The 21,598-nt window shown below is 36.1% G+C and overlaps 1 protein-coding gene across 8 annotated transcripts in view; it reads right to left on the reverse strand.

Annotated features, from left to right (window-relative positions):
* PPM1B (protein phosphatase, Mg2+/Mn2+ dependent 1B) overlaps nt 1–21,598 on the reverse strand; it is a 92,326-nt gene that overhangs the window by 42,067 nt on the left and 28,661 nt on the right. For 6 of the 8 annotated variants that reach the window (XM_008515175.2, XM_070572767.1, XM_070572768.1 and 3 more), the window contains exon 2: nt 3,372–4,231. In XM_008515175.2, the coding sequence (XP_008513397.1) occupies nt 3,372–4,217 (846 nt within the window). In that variant the 5' untranslated portion in view covers nt 4,218–4,231. The remainder of the gene's footprint in view (nt 1–3,371; nt 4,232–21,598) is intronic. The other 2 variants (XM_070572769.1, XM_008515177.2) reach the window with 1 other exon arrangement.

The following is a 21,598-nucleotide window of genomic DNA, read 5'->3' on the forward strand; positions in this document are numbered from 1 at the left end:
TCCATACCTCAAAATACCCAACCACACTCCACTTTAATACTATCTGTGTCTACTTTTGCGTTATTTACAATTACATTTTCTGAAAACTATAATGGAAAAACTCCTGTTTAGAGCTAAACAATTATTTTGGGGGGTATACAAGTACATTCTCCATGTTGTATCAATAATCTGGAATGATACTGTCTTTGGAAAAATGTCATTAATTTCCCCCATTTTGATCCAACTGTTAGGTACTAACTCATATTTTAAAATAAATAAGCTTCTCCCAGAAATAAAACCACACATCTACGGACAGCTAATCTTCGACAAAGGAGCTAAGAACACACAATGGAGAAAAGAAAGTCTCTTCAATAAATGGTGTTGGGGAAACTGGACAGCCACATGTAAAGGAATGAAAGTAGACTATTACCTTTTGCCATACACAAAAATTAAGTCAAAACGGATTAAAGACTTGAAGGTAAGATGTGAAACCACAAAACTCCTAGAAGAAAATATAGGCAGTCCACTCTTTGACTCGGTCTTAAAAGGATCTTTTCGAATACCATGTCTACTCAGGCAAGCAAAACAAAAGAAAAAATTAACAAACGGGACTTCATGAGACTAAACAGTTTCTGCAAGGCAAAGGAAACCAGGAACCAAATGAAAAGACAACACACCAACTGGGAGACAATATTTGCAAATCATATATCTGACAAGGGGTTAATCTCCAAAATATATAAAGAACTGATACAACTCACCAACAAAAAAACAAATAACCTGATCAAAAAATGGTCAGAGGGTATGAACAGACATGTTTCCAAAGAAGATATACAGAATACGCACATGAAAAGATGTTCAACATCACTAACCATCAGGGAAATACAAATCAAAACTATACTGAGCTATCACCTTACACCTGTTAGAATGGCTATAATTACTAAGAAAAAAAGCAACAAATGTTGGAGAGGATGTGGAGAAGAGGGAACCCTCATACACTGCCGGTGGGGATGCAAACGGGTGCAGCCACTATGGAAAAGAGTATGGAGATTTCTCAAAAAATTAGAAATAGAAATACCATACAAACCAGTTACCCCACTATTGGGTATTTAAGCAAAGAACTTGAAATCAACAATTCAAAGAGACTTATGCACCCCTATGTTCATTGCAGCACTATTCACTGTAGCCAAGACATGGAAGCAACCCAAGTGCCCATCGACTGATGAATGGATAAAGAAGATATATACACACACACACACACGCAGACACACACACACAATGGAGTACTCCTCAGCCATAAAAAAGATCAAATCATCCCATTAGCAACAATATGGATAGAACTCGAGGGTATTAAGTTAAGTAAATAAGCCAGACAGAGAAAGAGGAACACAGTACGATTTCACTCATATGTGGAAGATAAACAAATAAATGGACAAAGAGAACAGATTAGTGGTTACCAGAGGGGGAGGGTGTTGGGAGGTGGACATAAGGGGTCAATGGGCACATATGTATGGTGACTGACAAACAATAATGTACAACTGAAATTTCACAATGTTATCAACTATTATTACCTCAATAAAACAAATAAATGAATAGGCAAGCTTCTGATAGGTGGTATATAAGCTAAACTTAGGGAAATCAAACAGTATTTTAAAGAACAATATAAAGGAATACTGACTTTTATATTTAAGAAAAATAAAGCAGGTGGCAAAGTAACACGCATAGTATGACCCATGTCTGTAAAAAGCAAAAACAAAAAAGGGGGAAAAAAACTCCTATTTCTATACTTCTGTATATTTGTATGAATAAACACAGAACTATTTGGGAGGATAGATAGCCAACTGTAAACAGTGGTTACCTAAAGGGGATAAAACTGGAAAGGAGGGACATAAATATTAATAACCGTACTTCAAGCCTTTCTGTATTTGTTTAATATTTTTTTACATAATCTTGTAATTATTGAAAAAAGAAAAGGAAAGTCTTAATATTTCCCTTGGCGAAAAATTCTTCATCAAACCCTCTAGGAAAATTGGTGACAAACATTCTAAACTTGAGTCAGAAAACTTGGATTCTAGTATCTACTTCACTAATCATCAAATATATGACGTACAGCTGTCTTTTAATGTCAACCTTCCATTTTCCTTACTTGCAAATTGCAAATAAAAATTTTAATTTTGCTCACCTCAGAAGGTTACTATGAGGATAAACAAAATGAGTGTGATTTATAAGTTATAAAAAAACTATGCAAATAGCAGTTATATATTCTATGCAACCTGAAATTATTTAGTGTAAACACCATGAACGCTAGCAGTGGCAATAAAGTGGAAAGGCTGCTTCTTTTAGGGACCCTTTCCCCCTAGAGTTAAATATCTCAATAGGATAATATCTGACCAGAGTCATCCAACACTTAGAACTTCACACTGCTAAATGGCAACCCTGAAAAATGATTATCATAAAGAATAATACTATTATCTACCTTTTATGGTTGTTGTAAAAATTGAGTTACAATATGTGCAAAGTGCTTAGAATAGCATTTGGCTCATAGAAAGCAATAATTTACTGATACTATTGTGATTATGATAACTATAACAATCTCCCAAGATTTCATAAGTTAACATATAAAACTGCTTGTAAACTATTAAGGCATGACAAGTGTTAGAAGTGTTAGAAAATATTAACACTTCATTTAAATCTATTATCAAGTAAACATATTTAAACGTTGGATCTACTCTCTCTCTCCTCTTAAAGGAGCTAACACCTACTGGGCAATTGTTAAGTGCCAAGCACTGGGCTAATGCTTTCCATGGATTTTAAAATTCATACTCAATCTTTTAGACTAAATTCAAAGCAATCATATTCGATTTTAATCATATCGTTTTATAATATTGGTATCTCTTGATTTTACAATATGAACAAGTGGAATGACAAAATTATGGAGTTAGAAAAACAGGAATGGAAAAGAGGTTTATTCAATTCCATAAGTAACATAAAGGGGTTCAAAAAATTCTCAAGTCTGTTATCTTTCAACACAAAACAGCTTAACTAAACTTCTCAATATACATATTTTATCAAACTGCTTCATAATCAGACATACAACAGCTATTGCCAACATGGAGAGTATGAATCAAAAGTTACAATTCTGTATAGATGCTTCTGCCACAGCAACAAGCCAAGAAGTACTTAAATGACAAGGGCCACAAACTTATTAATTTTCAAATTAGAAGGATGATCAAAAAATATGGTTTCATTTCTGTTGAAGAAAATAATTTAAAAATATACAAGTCCTCCCTAATGAAAATATTAAAGTTTAAAAAATGTAAGTTTGCTTAATTTTACTTACCATGCCTTTTCAAAATCAATAGGGTATTTTAATTATAACAAAAAGACTTACATACCTTATGTAAACAAGTGTCCACTACCCAATTGCACACATTTTCCAGGTCATCAGATACCTCAAGCCTAGATTTAACAAATTCACAGAGCTCCTCATTACTCATAACATCCCAGATCCCATCACAAGCCAAGATGATAAATTCATCCTCTTCTGCTCTTAAAATTTCATAAACCTCAGGCTCTGGAGAAACAAGTTGTTCTGTTGGGCCCTTGCCATCAACACACTTGTAATCATAGTCCCCCAGAGCACGAGACACTGCTAATGAACCATTAACACGTTGTATCATTACGCTGCCTCCTGCATTTTGGATTCGCTCCTTCTCCCTTGGATTGCAAGGTTTGTGATCCTGGGTAGAAAAGCAGACTTGTCCATTCCTATACAGAACAGCACGTGAATCACCACAGTTGATAAAGTAGACATGCTTAGGTGAAATCATAACTCCCACTGCAGTTGAACCGCTCCTGTCCATTCCATTTCTGAGGTCTGAAAAGTTACGCATGTATTCATCAATTTTCAAAAAGCCAGTTCTGATACCATTCTTGACATTTTCCACTGAAGGCTCAAGAGCAGATCCTGATTTTCCAGCTGCCCTGAAGTCTTCATTATTAGTGATGTGTTCTAATAAATGTGTTGAGCAATAATTTGCTACTCGGGATCCAGCATGACCATCATAAACTGCAAAAAACGACCAGTCTTCCAAGCCGTGAGGAATACCTACAACAGCTGTGTGTGCATCTTCCATTTCCACTCTCCATCCTTGCATGCTGCTCAGGCCATAACGTAAACCATTCCCAGCACCATGAGCATTATGTTTCTCGGTTTTGGGTTTATCCAAAAATGCACCCATGTTTAGTAATGAATCTGAAAGAAAAAAAATTGCAGGTGTTATATGTTTAAATTTGATAGAGCATTTATATATTTCATCTGTTCTCTAGTAACTCCTGTCTCAACAATATTTTTCAGTATTATCCAAATTTACTGGAACAACAAGAAGAAAGAAACCAAGAAAAGCTCCCCCTACATCCTTCTTCTAAGAACAGTGGTTTCTAGAATTATTTCTGAATCATGAGATTAAACCAGAATCTCTGGGAGTGGGACCCAGATATCAGCATTTTTTTAAAGCCTCTCTGTTGATTTGCAGGTGCAGCAAGTTGAGAACCACTGTTGTAGGAAAAAGGAAACGAAATACCTGGTTACTTTAAAAAAAAAAATTCAATTTATAAGATAGCTCTAGAGTTCAACACATAAGACTGAACAATGAGAATATTCAGAATGGTACAACATCTCACTCAATATATTAAGGTAGAAGAGTATACAAACATATTTTGGAAAGGCTTCCAAAAGCAAGTATTATAATCAAGGTTTTTTACCCCCAGTGATCCTGAGGACAACCCCAAAATTCAATTAAAACATAAAACCTCCATTTTACAAACATTTGATTTCATCAAGGTTTTACTGTATATCAAATTGAAAACTTTACTTGGATTGACTGAAGTCTATTGTTTGGATTCTGTTAAAAACAAATACAACTGTAATGATGTGCTAAGGAACATACTTAATATTGCTGAGTTTTGTAACCTATAAAGTAGCATTAGAATAACCTTTACTCAGTACTGGCTGACAAAGACTTAAAGCCCTTGGATAGAACCGTAAAGTACCACTGTGCATCACCCACCCTCCCAACTTTATTGGGAATAAAGCTTTTATTATTTTAGAATAAAGCTTTTCCAATGTCAAATGACTTGGACTCAAGTAGCGGTTCTCCAAAGTAAGCATGAGAAAGCCCTGGTATGTTTCCTACATACAATCCTGGCCCTAACACTGGCTAGCTGTGTGACCTCAAATAAGTTTCTTAGTCACTTGCACCTCATACTCCTCCTCTGTCAGATGGGAATAACAACATCAGTACCTATTCTTTACAGGGTTGCAGTGAAGAATGAGTTAATGTGTAGTGATCAGAACAGTACCTGAAACACAGTAAATAGCATAAAATGTTCACTGTTATTATTTGCTCAAAATTCAGATCCCATAGCCCCATCCCCATGGCCAAAGATTTTTTCCAGTAGATCTTGGATGTGACCTTCCACAAAAGCATGCCAGTGACTGAAGAAACACATTTTAAGAGACACTAGTCTAGATCAATTGACTTTTACTTGGATCTAGTCATCTTTGTAAGATATCTTTTTCAGCTACGACTGTTATCTAACTTTACAATAAAATTATATAACCGTTTCGTAAAAACCCAATGAGCCACCACATATATACAATGTTTATACATTATAGCAATTTTGAAATTTTTCATGAGTTATATATAATACTGTACTAATAAATTACATATAAAACTATAACAAGGAATTTTGAAAGAATAAATTCAAAAATACATAAAAATTACATTTCTTTCACATTTAATACAAAATTATATTTTGTATTGAGAGCAATGTAACAGAAGATGCTTATTTTTGAAAACACTAGTTTAATACTGTGACACAATGATTTGAAAATCTAGTTCTAAGTATATTTTAATTTAGATCGTTTTTAATAGCTATTTCACTTGATAAAAAGACAACTTATAAAGATAGCTAAATGAAAATGAAACTGAATTGTCGATTGTATTTATCAAACCACTGTTTTTTTTTTAAAGACTGGCACCTGAGCTAACAACTGTTGCCAATCTTTTTTTTTGCTTTTTCTCCCCAAATCTCCCCAGGACATGGTTGTATATTTTAGTTGTGGGTCCTTCTAGTTGTGGTATGTGGGATGCCACCTCAGCATGGCCCAACGAGCAGTGCCATGTCTGCGCCCAGGATCCGGGCCAGTGAAACCCTGGGCCACCGACACAGAGCACACGAACCTAACCACTCAGCAACAGGGCCGGCCCCTCAAACCACTTTTCAATCCCTTCTACCAATTATGAAAAAAGGAAAAATTTGTTGCTTCCATCATCCCAATGTTCTTGCAATTAAGGTGCTGCTGTTTTACATTTCAACAAATAGGTTCAAAATTCACAAGAACTCTTCATTTAGAAGATTTTAAAAAATAGTTTAGAAATTTCTGTTTCCAAATTTGTTTTTACTTTAGGAATAAAAGAGGGAAGAAAGGAGGCATCTTCAATAGAAAGCTTAGGGGACCCTAAGAATGAAAGGCAGCCTGGAAGGCCAGCTTGGAAAACCAGCAGGAAACAAACGAGCCACTGAGGCTGGGCCCCAAACGCTGCAAGTTACACCAAGAACAGCCTTGCTTGCCTGCTGCTGCTCATCACTGCCATCATTCCCACCTGCCATCTATTCCGCTTCTGAAAGTCACCTGATCAGGATTCAAAGTCTGGGAGATGAGTAACTGACTGAGCTTAGGTCACTAGCACACCTACTGGCTCTATCAGGGACTGCATTCTTTCACAAACCGGAAATTTGTTTAAAAGTTCCAAATTGATCTCATTTCAAAGTTAAGGTTGTCCCATAATGATTTAGTTTTTTAAACATCATGAAATAACATACATATAAGAGTTCACATAAAATATACATATAGCTAAAGAGTAACAAAACACCCATGTACCCACCACACAGTTTAAGGAACACATCATCATCAAGACCAGAGATCTCTCCTGCTATCCTGAGTCTTATAACTAGTATTCCTTGCAGTTTTGCCATATTCATGTCTGCTTGTTTAGTTTTATATGTGTGACACTTTACATTGATGTAAAGTACAGTACACATTAGTGCTTTTTTTTGGCTCAGCATTATGTTTCTGAGATTCATCCACACTGATGCAGTGAGTGGCAATTCATTCACTATATGCCACTATATGCTTGTACCATAATTTTTATCCATTCCACTATCAATGAATATTTGAGTTATTCCTCTCTTTTTTTTTGCTGAGGAAGATTCGCCCTGAGCTAACATTCATGCCAATCTTCCTCTATTACTTAGTATGTGGACTGCCAGCAGAGCATGGCAGCTAACAGAGTGGTGTAGGTCTGTGCCTGGGAACCGAACCTGGGGTGCTGAAGTGGAGGGCACAGAACTCAACCACTAGGCCATCAGTGCTGGCCCTTCTCATTTTTTAAAATATAAAACAGTGCTGTTTTGAACAATCTTGGTGCACATGTATGAGTTTTCCTAGAACACAGATCTAAATTCTCAAGTGCTTAAAGTATGCAAATTTGAGTTAATATAGATGATCTTTTTTCCCAACAAAAATCACAAAAGAAACCATTTCCAAACATTTACTTCCCAAATGCTCTTTTGCTAACACTACTTTCTTTAAAATGATTACTTTCTTCGTAAGTAATCTTAACCTTGAATGGGAAGATTAAGAGCCTGTGTGTGCACGTCTTTTCTTTTACCCAAAGATATCTGCACACTGTTGAGGAATCAGCAACTCCTATTTTCAGTTCCATGACTCTTCAAAACACAGAACTTTGCTATTCTGTAATCAGCAAACCTCTGTGTGGGAAAATGTACCTTTCTTGGTCACTTCTCACTTCACTTATAAGCATTGTCAGTAACTCAAGTACTGTTTCTATAAAATTAACTACCTTGATAACACCCTAACAGCTCTTTGTAAACTCTTGGTTCAACTTCTTGCTGCAGTCATTTGCCTAAGAATGATGCAGTGAATGGTTTTCACCTGAAGTGACTACAATTTTTCTTCCATAAAAGGTTGTCTTGATTACAGAAGCCATTTACTGTTGGGAATGTACATTTGTCTAGCATCTCTTTGCTATCATTATTCACACCCAAAACACAGTCTTGATTACTGAAACACAACTTAGCAAATACAAGGGGGCAGGTATGTTACAAACACTTACACTTTAATCAATCTTAAAGCAAATCTTCCACAATGTGTAATTGTTCTGATACTGGTTTCTTCAAATCAGCAACTTTAACTACATGTTTCAAAGGCATTTGATGACAAACAAATACATCTTAATTTTTTGCCATATAATCTATGTATTATTTCAGTCATTTTGACAAAGGCAGGAAAAACAAGCGTTTCCTCAGCGGTATGGCTTTCTGTCTTTTACTGTTCAACAAGAAACCTCAAAGGGCCTTGTGAATATTTATCATTAAATTTATGAACTTTTGTAAAGTACTTTATTGAACATTGTATGGCTTTATCAAACATCTCTGGAAAAAACTCATAAAGGTTAGTTTTTATCCTCAGAATGCATAATTTTTTTAAACGCTTTGCTAATTTGTTACGATTTCATGCTATCATTTAGCTATATGTCAAGCCACACTGTACAGTTAGGTAAGGTACAGTAAATATAGATCCATATTTCAAACAATCTTCTTTGACAATCTCAGACTTTTTTGAGAGGTTGATATTTCAGATCTAATTCTATCATAGTTTTTACCCCATAAGAGCTCATCCTGGGATAAGGAGTTCTAACATTCTTTATGTTGTGTGCTTGTGTGTGCTTTATTATAAGTGTAACCAATCTGATTTTTTTTCTGCTTTTTCTCCCCAAATCCCCCCAGTACATAGCTGCATATTTTAGTTGCGCCCCTTCTGGTTGTGGCATGTGGGACGCCGCCTCAGTGTGGTCTGATGAGCGGTGCCATGTCCGCGCCCAGGATCCGAACCAGTGAAACCGTGGCCGCCGAGGAAGAGCACACGAACTTAAACACTCAGCCGTGGGGCTGGCCCCTTCTCTTTTTTTTTCTTGCTACCCAATCTGATTTTCTGATAAGAATCTTTTATAGTCACTTGATCATTTATTTAAGACAGTTTAGTTAAAACTAGATCATATGGAAATCAATGTAATTACACGCAAACTTCAACGAGATACAACGATGAACATAAATGAAGCAGTCTAAGCTTCACCCTTCCTCAGGATCTCTCACTGGCCCATCTGACATACTAACAGTGTGGGGAAGCCAGTGTCAATCACCACATTAAATGTAATTTGCCTTTTTCAAGATGAAAGACAATAAATAGAAGTTCTAATTTTTAAAAAATGAGTATTGATAAGATCGTCCTGCACACCCACTTTAGAGACCACTGCACTGGTCTATACAACTCCGTGGGCCTCAGAGTTTTTACAATACTGAGAATATATGCACAGCAAGCATTGTCTAAAGACTGAATAAATAATGTTCTCTACACATCTGTCTTTTTCCATTGTCTTCTTTGAGAAAAATACATTACTGAACCCACAGCAGCATAATGTTATTAGTTTCTCAACCAATGGTAATGGTACAAAGTAATTGTACTATGAAGTAGGAATCTGAGAAATGATATTTTAAAAGGGGTTCTCAGACCTCAAAAGACTGGGGACTACCAGCTGACTTTTTTATTTAAGTAATTTCCTTAAATCACTTTAAGTAACTACATTTTTAAAATCTCTTAAAAGGTTTCACATGTGTTTCTATATTATATATAAACATTCGATTCTGGGATGATTCTAAAATTTTTCATTTATAATCAGTGCATAAAATACAGCAATAAATTATACATACTTTTAATATATCTGTCACAGGAATACTTTAACTTTGTTCAATTAATTTAAAAGTACATATAGTAATAGTACAATAGTTGTTCATTCAAGTATTTTTTGAGTGTCTACTACATGCCAGGCACCGTATGAGGTACTCAGAATAAGATGCTCCTTCCCTAAAGGTACTTCTAGTCTAGCAGAAGATAAAGATCAGTGCACAGGTTATGAAGGCACACTGGGATATGCAGCACAATGGAATAAGTACAGGTATGCCAAGAAGACGTGTCAAATACAGCCTTACGTAGTTAAAAATTTTCCAAGCTGAGAGCAAACAATGGAAGTGGGAGAAGGAGTCAGCTAGCATATACAAAGGCCAAAAGAGCAACAGCACAATTAATTTGGTATGGCTGATGTGTGTGTGTACACAAGCATTTAAAGGGGCAAATCAGAAGCACTGAAATCCTATGAATAACATTATTTCCTACTGAGATGTCCATCATCTACTCATCTCAGAATCATGGATTTGAGAACACAAAGATGTGTGATTCCCTCCTTGCCTGAGCAAGTACCAAACCCAGCTGAGAACTGTGCTTTCCACTTTGAAGAACAAATCCAGAAAAAAGTTCCAGAGGCCCCAAAATTTAGACAGGTATTTATAGTTTACATTCTTCTCTAGAATAAGCCTCCACACAAAAAACTCTGATACCTTTAAGTGTGCTTACAAACCAACTCTGAAAGGGGGTGAGGGTGGAGGGTGGGCAACCTCTACATATAACAAGCCAAAGTTAGTTAAAAGAAACTTAAGGGCTGTTCAAATACTCAAAGTGAAATATTACTACAATATTCAAAATGCAAACGTGCATACTATAGAAATACTAACACTACTTATCACTAGATAATTAAAACACTTGCAAAACTGAATTTCAGGTTCCCTTTTTTCTAAATCCCCCTTTAGCTCAATCAAAATCATTTCTTCTCCTTAGGTCAAATGGATCCATTTTACGGAGATGTTTTTCTCTCTTTCCCCCTAACCATATTTAAGGTATAGATATTTGTCTAAAGAACTGGATTTACAGTTCCTGGAGAAGAAAAAAGGATAATCTCCAATTACAAAACACCCAAGATTCAATGGATAAAATTCTCTACTATTCCTAAATACATTAAATATAGTGCACTTAGTTAATCATTTATTTTGATGACAAACATTCTGACAAAGAAGAAGAAAACTTATCCGATGCATTGTTTTTAAAAAATCCCTTTTAATTTAAAGTTCTAGGTCCCTTGCCTTTCCTGGCAGACTCTGGCTGATTTATTCTCATCAGTCATATTGCAAGAGGGACATGCTTCAAAGCCGCCCTCAGTTTACAATCAAGCCCAACTACATTTCACATTCATAAACAAAATTGACAGCACAGTAGGATACAATAGGTCGAAGAATACAGCTTCATTTTTCTTAACTAACAAGTGACATAAATATAAAAATAAAGAAAAAAACATTTACTGTACTAAATATTTGTAGTATCTGATTCTAATATAGCCTAAAATCAAAAGCAGGACTATTCTGTCTACCCTAATTTGGACCCTTAACTATTTTAAAATTGTGCCGTCCTTCCTTAACTACCCTCCACCTCTGCAACGTTACACCTTCCTGAAAAGACAGATTTGGGTCTTACCTTTTCCAGAAATTCTTTCCCCATGGTGCTCTATTAAACTTCATTAACACTTACTTCTTTACCATTCATTTAGCACTTAACACATGCTACTTTGCATAATTAATGGCCCTTCTGTGTATACCTCCTATTTCCCAAAATGGTAATTTATGTTTATTTCCCTGCCAAAACAAGTACTACTGAATAAATGTTAGAAGATTTAAAAAAAAAAAAAAATTAATTTTGGGCCAGCCTGGTGGCGCAGCAGTTAAGTGTGCACATTCTCCTTCGGCGGCCCAGGGTTCGCCGGTTCGGATCCCAGGTGCGGACATGGCACTGCCTGGCAAGCCATGCTGTGGTAGGCGTCCCACATATAAAGTAGAGGAAGATGGGTACGGATGGGAGCTCAAGGCCAGTCTTCCTCAGCAAAAAGAGGAGGATTGGCAGCAGTTAGCTCACGGCTAATCTTCCTCAAAAAAAAAAAAGTTAATTTGAGAGAAGTCATTTTAACAGAGTAACACTTCTATCCCCAGTATGTGATAAATCTGTTATGTGGCCTTTACCATAAGGCCAAACCCCCCTATAACTGGAGCAGATTCCATTAAAGAAATAGACATTCCTTGTACTCTACTGAAAAGAGAAAGGTCTCAGGCAAAAAACTGAACTCATCACTCCAGTGTCATAGAAGAGCCTCATTCTCTCAGAGAAAGACTTTCAGGGAGGACAGTATCCATGAGTGGGATACTGGGTAATGGATGCTAAAATGGCATCCACCACATGAAGGCAATCCAGGAGTTATACTATATGAATGAAGCTGTGCATCCCAGAAGACAAGGCACAGACTAGATTACGTATTTGGTTATTGTGCTCTGTGTTGACTTCCCTTTGGATTTCCTCTACCTTTAATAAAGTTTAAAAGTTCTTACCTTAGCTCAATTATCTTAAGTCAAACTAAGGGAGAAAAAGTCTCATGCCCATGTTCTAGAGAAGGTATTGACGGTAGACTGAATGCTCTCTGCCTCCCTTAAATCACTATTGAGGGGGAGTGGTAATTCCGGATAGAATCTTCCAAAGGGAAGAGAAATTCTGGTTTAAGCAAAAGAGCTTGGAATGAGAGGACTGGCCACTCCTACCTGCTTGGACCTGGATCTTTTTCTAAAGAAGTAATAGTTTACTCACATATTACAGTCATAAAGGCATTTTAACTATTAACAGTTCATTTCATAGGATCATCTACAAGGTTTGCCCATGAAAATTATCTCATATGAATTACAAAAACATCTATTACAGGAGAAGATTACGACCAAGTACCGTATTTTACTGAAATAATCTGAGAAAGCTTCGTGCAACAGGAAGTCCAGAAAACAAACTACATAGATCTAGACTTCAAAAGATTAAACAAAATGGTCCCCAAATAACCAAGAAATCTACAGTATCTAGAAAAATAAGTATGTTCTGATAATAAATATAAGCATAGTAACTTGCACCCAAAATACAAACACATGCAGTAAACATATCATCTTAAGACAATGAACTGTAAGAAACAAGAATGCCTAAACACTGAGTTTGATTCCTGGCTCTACCAAGTATCTGTTTTCCAGAAAAAAAAGCTATATAAAACAATACTGAACATCTCCTCCTGTTCTGAAATTCTTCATTTTTAGAGCCTGATTAGTAAACTACCAACAGCTGCCAACAGTTATAAGCTCATATACGACACTATAAGATCAAAATACAGCTCACAGTGAATAGAAGAGTACCACTGGACAAGTTCTAATTTCATATGCAATATAATATGTATATTATATTCATAAGCATATGCAAATTAATGTTTAAAAAAAGGATTTGAAGATTTTAACCAGATTTCTTGATTTCTGAATGAAAGTTTGAGAAAATATCCTTTTTTCCAACTTAAAAGAAAACAAACAACTCAAGTCAAGCATGTCCTCTCATATGAAATCAAACAAACCATTCCAATCAAAAGCATTTATCACCTTTCTGAACTCCTGGAAGTAGTGTCTCACACAAGAGGCAACTGACTATATACTACTTTATGACAAGCCTTATATTAAATGTTAACATTTACACCACTCTAAATGTATGTCCTTAGATCATGTAGAATCAAGTTGCAATTTCAACCTTTTATTCAAACCAAAAAGCAGTCTTCTCACTGAAATTTATACTTAAACAGAACTAAGCTTGCTTGTTATTATATTTTTATTATTTACCCAATTTGGAATTTTTTTTCTTTTTTTTAAAAGGACGGAGTCACTAATTTGGCATGGTTATCTTTTGGGGAAGTTTAGGTTTACATCCTATGTAAAGGAAGTCAGTGCTTCTCCATGTTGCTGGGCACTGTTTGCCTTAAGAATGATTGTTAACAAAAGAAAGGAATAACATTTCAACAGACAACACCTCTGACTGACAGAACATAAATTCTAAAAATAGAAAATGTATACAAAATACTGCATGTATTTATTATACACCTTTTTTTTTGTTGGAGGGAATCCAAAACATTCATCAGCTTCTCAAAGAAATTTTTGATAGCAAAACAGATGAAAAATAACAGCCATAAAGGCAGAGAATTATTTAGTTTTACCTGATCCAAGCTTATCTCTGAACAAGCTAAAATATTTAATGATTCATGTAAAGGACCTCTAGTTAAAAATGAGGGACCAAACATAAGCATTTGTTTCCCTTCTGTTTTGAAATTCCACTAAACTACAGAAGCGACTTTAAATCCATAAAGTTCATGGGAGTGGAAACAACAGCAACTCCCCGTGAAGGCTGGTAAGCAGAAGAACCAGACTCTTTGTGGAATACCAAGTAAAAACCGAAGCCACTCGTGAGGAAAGAAAGAAGCAAACTAGTTTAAACTGCAGACCACGCCACCAGGCTTGGGTTTGGTGGTACCTCTAGAAGTGGAGGTGAAATTGGGGCGAAAAACAGGAGGACTGATTGAAAGTCTACAGAAGAAGCAGTTGGACGCCCCCAGGATCCTCCTCCGTGGTTCAGTGTAGCTGAATGAATGAATGCCACTCTCTCACTCCCAAAAGAGATGAGGTTTATTTCTGAAGAGGGTAAAACAGGACTTCGGAAACTGGATAATACCAGGCAGAGACAAGGGCTGGAAACTAAACTTACAGCATAACATTAAGTGTTAAGTTTACATACGTACTTGTTTGATGTACCAGCCTTTCTCAGAGACTGGGTTCCCAAAATGCTGGCAATCAAATTTAAACCCTCTCTAGTATTATGTTAAGCGAAAAAGCCAGACAGAGAAAGACAAACAAACACCATATGATTTCACTCAAATGTGGCAGATAAACAAATACACAGACAAAGAGAACAAATTCATGGTTACCAGAGGGGAAGGGGCTGGAGGGTGGGCATAAGGGGTAAAGGGACACATTTATATGGTGACTGACAAATGATAATGTACAACTGAAATTTCACAATGTTATAAACTGTTATGATCTCAATAAAAAAAAATTTACACTCTCTCTAAACAAAAGATGAGAAGAGTCTTTAGACTCCTTAGAATCTCACTAGCCCTAGAGAAAAGATCTAAAGATACTAACATCAGAGGTTACTCAAAAAAACAGGTCAGCCCAATCACCCTGCAGTGGACCCTACAGCCAATAAATCCCATGGACAGGCACAGAGCTTCTCATCAGCTACTCTATGCCCACTTTAAAATATAAGCGGACAGTCCATGGCCAAACACAGAAAAATTTCCCTAATGTAAGAGAGAGGGGACAAAACAAACAAAAAAGGGTAGCCTGGAAGAGAAAGGGACTAGGGTGGGAAAAGAAAAGTGAAGGAAAGAAGGGAGGAAGGAAGGAAGCAAGGAAACTTCTTTCAGAAAGATAAGATTTGGAATCCATGAAATAACAAGGTGTTACCAAAGGAAAAACAGAACATTCAGAGGAACAAAAGAGCTCCTGTAAAGCAAAAGCATCATCACAGAAGAGAAAGCTGGAAGATAAAAGCTGAAGGACACTCCTAGAAGTTAGAGCACAAGACAAAGATGGTAAAACAGCAGAGGAGTGGTCCAGGAGGTTCAAGAGCCAAAAAAATAAGAGTAAGGGAACACAGAAACTTGAAGAAATAATTTTTTAAAATAATCTAAGAAAATTTGCAAACTGAGGGGTATGAATTTCAAGATTGAAAGGGCCCACCCTGTGCCAAGCATAATAGATGAAAATAAGACAAGTACAAAGGTATATTATCAAAAATTTCAGAACACTGGAGACAGGGATAAGAGCCTATAAGCTTTCAGAGAGAGAAAAAAGGGTTTCATACAAAAGCTCAAGAAACAGAATACACTGGTCTCAGCTGGGGGAAAATTTGGGGTTCAATTAATGATTAGAATATCAAACACTAAACAAAATTTACTTAACTCCAAGGAAAACAAGTACTTGTCTAGGAAATAAAAAGTAATCCTATCTTGAAAAAATGCAGAAGAACAAGAGAGAGTGTGAGTGTGTGCATGTATGTGGGTATGTATATGTATGTGTTTGGGGTAGTGGAGTGAAAAAGCTAAGTCTCATCTTCCATAATGAGGCAGATAATTCCTAGAACTGAAAAAAATCAAGAAGCACATTATTTAGAGACTTTAAGCTAAATTCCAACAGCATCAGCTATAAGAGTTTAAAATGGTTGGTTCTGGGGAATCTTCTCCAAGAAAAGGAGCTTGCAGAATTATCTGGTTCTTTAAACTATGTAAATGTATATTTTAATTTTTTTAAAAAACTAAACTAAAGAGGCATAAAGTAAAACAATAGCATACTACACATGATAAGAAATAAGGAGTTGCATGTCATATCATGGGCTAAATTCCCTAATATATAAAAAGGTTTGATACAGTAAGAAAATGACCAATAATATGATAGAAAAATGGACCAAAACCCCCCACAAATGGATCTTAAAACTATGCCCCACCTTACATTCATAAGAGAAATGAAAAGTAAGAATACACAGATATCACTTTTCATGTACCAGACTGGCAAAGATCAAAGGTTTGGTAACCATTCTCTGCAAGATTATGTAGAAACATACATTGCTGGTACCAATAGACTGGTACAATCTTAGTGGAAGGCAATTTAATAAAAGCTATCAAAAATTATAGTTGCACATACCCTTCAATCAAATTCTAAGAATTTACCTACAGGTTTACTCCTACACGTACAAATGACTATGCACTGCAGCACTATTAGCAAAAGTAAAATACACGAAACAATCTCAATATCATTCATTTCGGAACTGATTATTTAATAGGATGAGTCATGACATATACTTAATGATAAAGTATGCTAAAACATAATACCCTATGATTTTTAAAAAGAAGAATATATACACATGTCTAAGTTTGTACATCCACCTAGATATATAGATAGATGAACAGACAGATAGATAGATACACATTCATTTTCTGGAAGCATACACAGAACTGGAGCCTTTGGAGAAGAGAAATCAAGAGGCTGGAAGACAGGAATGAAAGAAATGCTCTCCATGATACACCATGTTGTATCTTTTCTATTTTAAACCATGCAAATGTAATAAAAATAAAATTACTTACATTTAATACCATTTAATGAATTATATTTCAACTAGGAAAACTCCTTTGGAGTGAAACCTTTTTTTAGCAATCAAAAATTCATAAAATCTAAACCACTCATTAAATCTATAAAATAAAAAAAACTATAAAAATCTAAACCATTGTAAATATAGATATAGTGATACTCAAAGGTTTTTTTCTTTGCTAACAAATCAAAGAAACAACCACCCACATTGACACAGTGAGTGAGCCATTAAGACCCAGCAGATACATCCTGTTCATTTTAATATATCATCATTTCCTTGAAGAAGTAAACCCACTGGTGAATCTTACTACTAAAAAGAATATATAAAAACCATGAATTCTACACTCAACGCAAGATGAAAACTGAGATGTAATGCTCTCTATAAGATAGCCTCAAACTGTGGTAAAGCATATCATAAATTCATAAAGAGACATATATACAATGAAACAAAGGGAGAAATCTCTTTCTGGAAAGAATTTAGAACAAGACTAAATATTTACTGCTGCTACACTGTAAATATAAGTATCAAATTCTACCCAAATGAATTGCATTTCCACAAGAGACAAGGTGAAAACAAAATTCTCACCATGCATTTTACAATTTTATAGAAAAAGGATTAGCAGATACTTCCCCAGAGATGAATATAAAAGTTGTATTATTAGGCATGTTAGCAAAAATCCAATATTTCTGATAACTCTTAGAAGATATTTCTTCAGCCTAAGACACTGCAATATAAGCATACTCTGAAAGAGACGTGTTAAAAATGCAGTATTAATACAGATTTTAGCTGGCAATATACAGCTACAGGAAAACACAAAACAATTTTTCCATATTTTCACAATGGCAGAAAACAAAAAAATTACAGATACCTCTGAGGAAAAACAAAAAAACTAAGTTGTTGAGCCAGCCCTCATGGCCTAGTGGTTAAGTCTGGCACACTCCACTTCAGCAGCCCGGGTTCAGTTCCCAGGTGCAGAACCACATCACTCGTCTGTCAGTAGCCATGCTGTGGCAGTGGCTCACATAGGAGAACTAGAAGCACCTACAACTAGAATATACAACTATGTACTGGGGCTTTGGGGGGCAGTGAGGGGGGCACAGGGGGGACTAAGTTGCAATTAAAGAGTAGAATTGCATCTTATATAGGGGTTAGTACATAAAGTCAGCATATGGCTAACATTATGTAGACTCAAAATTACCCTTGCAAAACCCTTAAAATAATAAAAGCTAACATGTATATAGGCTTTTTAATATGACCAGGCACTGGAGCCTAGATTAACTTCACCTATATCAATCAACTCATTTGATCTTTGCAACAACCTTATAAGGTAGATACTACTGTTTTCATTTTATAAATGAGGGCACTGAGTCACAGAATGGCTAAGTACTTGTCCAGGGTAGGCAGTAGTAGAGCCGTTAACCCAGGTTGTCCGGCTCCAGAGTCCATTCTCTTAACCACTACCAACACACAATATAGCAGCTTTTTTCTCCAGAGTTGAAACAATTCTTCATTTCTTCACATGAACAAAAACATCCATATGTTAGAGCTTTGACTCTTTCTCTCATACACACTATTTATTTCATTAGCAAATCCTATCAATTCTATCTCCAAATATAGCCCAAATCAGTCTGCATCTCTTCATCTGTTGCTGTACCATCCCAAAGTTATCCTCTCTTGCCTAGATTACTACAATAACCTCCTAACTTGTGGCCCTGATTCCACCCTTCCTCCCTATAATTCATTCTCCAGAGTGACCTTTCTTAAATGTAATGGAATCATGTTACTCTTGACTTACCACTGAATTTAGAAGAAAACCTAAACTTACTATACCCTCTATGATCTGACCTCTGTTTAGTTCTTCAACCTTACTTCCTGTAACTCTTCTATCATCACTTACTGCTCTCTAGCCACAGTAGCCTCTACTAGTCCCCCAATATATCAAGCTTGTTCCCCATCTCTGGACTTTTGTTTTTACTGTTTTCTCTTCTTGGAATCACCCTTACCTCTCCATTGCCACAGCTGCATGACTGGCTCCTTCCTGACATTTAGATCTCAGCCCAACTGTCAACTCAGAGAGACCTTTCCTGACTACCCAATCTGAAGTATTCTCCAAACACCATCACAGCTCATTTTCCTGTTTTATTTTACTCATAGCTTGCTGAAATTGTTTTTCATTAAATTCTTTATGTTTTTTACCCCAACCAGAACGTAAGCTACATGAGAAGAGAAACATTTGTTCACTGCCAAAATGACTAAAACTATGCATGGCATACAGTAAACACTCCATAAATTTTGTGAGATGAATGAATGAATAAGTGAGCACCAAATGAACTAACTGGCTTGCTATAAATAATATGAACATTTGATAATGCTCACATAACGTACAGGAGGCCTACTGCAACTGAAAATGGCTGCACCGTAGTTCCCAACTCAAGCTCATTAGAGCTAGAAAATATAAATACAATAGTCTAGATTAATATAAGGCTCAGTACACTGATTTGACAAACATATAAAGCACTGCATTCAGTTTTAAGAATCACATTTTAAGAGTGACATTGATAAAACCAAAATAAATCATAAGCAGAGGAATGAGAATAGTAGGCAGCTCAAAAAACATACTATATGAAGAACATCTGAAGAATTTGGGGCTGCTTAGACTAGAGAGGATATATTAAATCCTAACAGGACTGATGATGAATACCGAATCCTTGTAAAAAGAAGAAAAGGTTTATTCATTTGTTCTGGAGGGCAGATCTAGGATCAACGGATGGAAGGCCGTATCTTGTTAACATTAAGACATTTTTTCAAAGATTATATAACTTATAAGGGATGCTGAAAGAAAAGATGCAATCAAGTTAAAAATTGGAGTTCAGGGGCCAGCCCCATGGCTGAGTGGTTAAGTTCAAGCGCTCCGCTTTGGCGGCCCAGGGTTTCACAGATTCAGATCCCAGTGATGGCACCATTCATCAAGCCATGCTGAGGCAGTGTCCCACATAGCACAACCAGAAGGACCTACAACTAAAATATACAACTATGTACTGGGGGGCTTTAAGGAGAAGAAGGGGAAAAAAAAAAGATTGGCAACAGTTGTTAGCTCAGGTGCCAATCTTAAAAAAAAACTGGAGTTAAGTTGTCCTTCAGTCACTTGACATTTAAAAATTTACATGTACTCCTCACTCATTCCTACTAAGGATTTAAAAAAAAGGATACCTCTATATTAGAAGATGTCTCGTGTTTACAAATACACAGAAGCCAAGATGCAGCACCACGTTGGTGGCTACTGCAACATAAAAATATCAGTGCCCTCTCCAAGCTAATGTCAGAACAGAACAGGGAAAGAGGAGCAAGTAAACAAAGAAGGAGGAGCATTTGAGGGGCATAAAACAGAAACTGTGATCCCCACTAAAAGGACTGATTATTGCTAACACTATTTACAAAAAAACCTAACTGACAACAAAAAAAACAAAAATATTTGTACTAATTTAATAATGTAAAATTTGCACATATAAAAGAAAGTATATGCAAATCAATGAAAAGAAAAAATGAAAATGGTTGCTATTAGGTTGATATTATGGGAGTTGACAGCAATTTAAAAACACTATCTTTAACTGGCTCTATGTCAATAATTGTTGAAGTAGGGTGACAGGTATATGGGGGCTCAATATATACTATTATTTCTACCTTTACGTATGTCTGAAATTTTCCATAACCAGAATTTTTTTTAAATTAATTTAATGCTATCTCTCTAGGTTCTACCAAAAATAGGACTACTTCTTCCTGAGCAGCCACACTTTGGATACTTTCTCTCTCTCTCTCTCTCTTTTTTGGTGAGGAAGATTGGCCCTGAGCTAACATCTGTAGCAATCTTCCTCTACTTTGTATGTGGGACGCTGCCACAGCATGGCTTGATGAGCAGCGTGTAGGTCCGCACCCAGGCTCCGAACCTGTGAACTCCAGGCTGCCAAAGGAACACACGACTTAACCACTACGCCACCAGGCTGGCCCTGGGTACTTCTAATTGCAATAAAATTTAAATTGCAGGACATGCAGAGGAAAAAACTGCCTAAATAATTTCATTCTCCCTTTATTCTCTCATAATTACAAATCAGACACTACTCACACTTTTACCAGACCCGTGGCCAAAAGAAAGAATCTTTAGCCATTTCAACAGCACGATGGGGCAGACTACAGAGAGGTTAGGTCAGAAACCAAACCCCTCCAGGGACAACTAGGTGACTAATCTGAGAGAGTCAATGGTCCTTTCACCTCTGATTATTTCAATTAATTTTTGCTCCAGAGGCTCATTATAACAAGCAATCATAATATGCTTTTATCTTATTTGAGGCACTGAGGAATAAGCAAATACTTCCATAACGCTTACTATGGCACAGGTACTGTTTTAAATGCATCACAAACATTAACTCATTTAAATTCTACCATCTAGAAAAACAAGCATCAAAAAAGCATGTAATTCTTAAAGAGACCTTTAACCAAAAATCTTGAGAGCAAGCAAATCATAATATTTCAACAAAGGACATTCAGATACTGCACAGT

This window comes from Equus przewalskii, chromosome 14, assembly GCF_037783145.1.
Source record: "Equus przewalskii isolate Varuska chromosome 14, EquPr2, whole genome shotgun sequence".
NCBI lineage: Eukaryota > Metazoa > Chordata > Mammalia > Perissodactyla > Equidae > Equus > Equus przewalskii.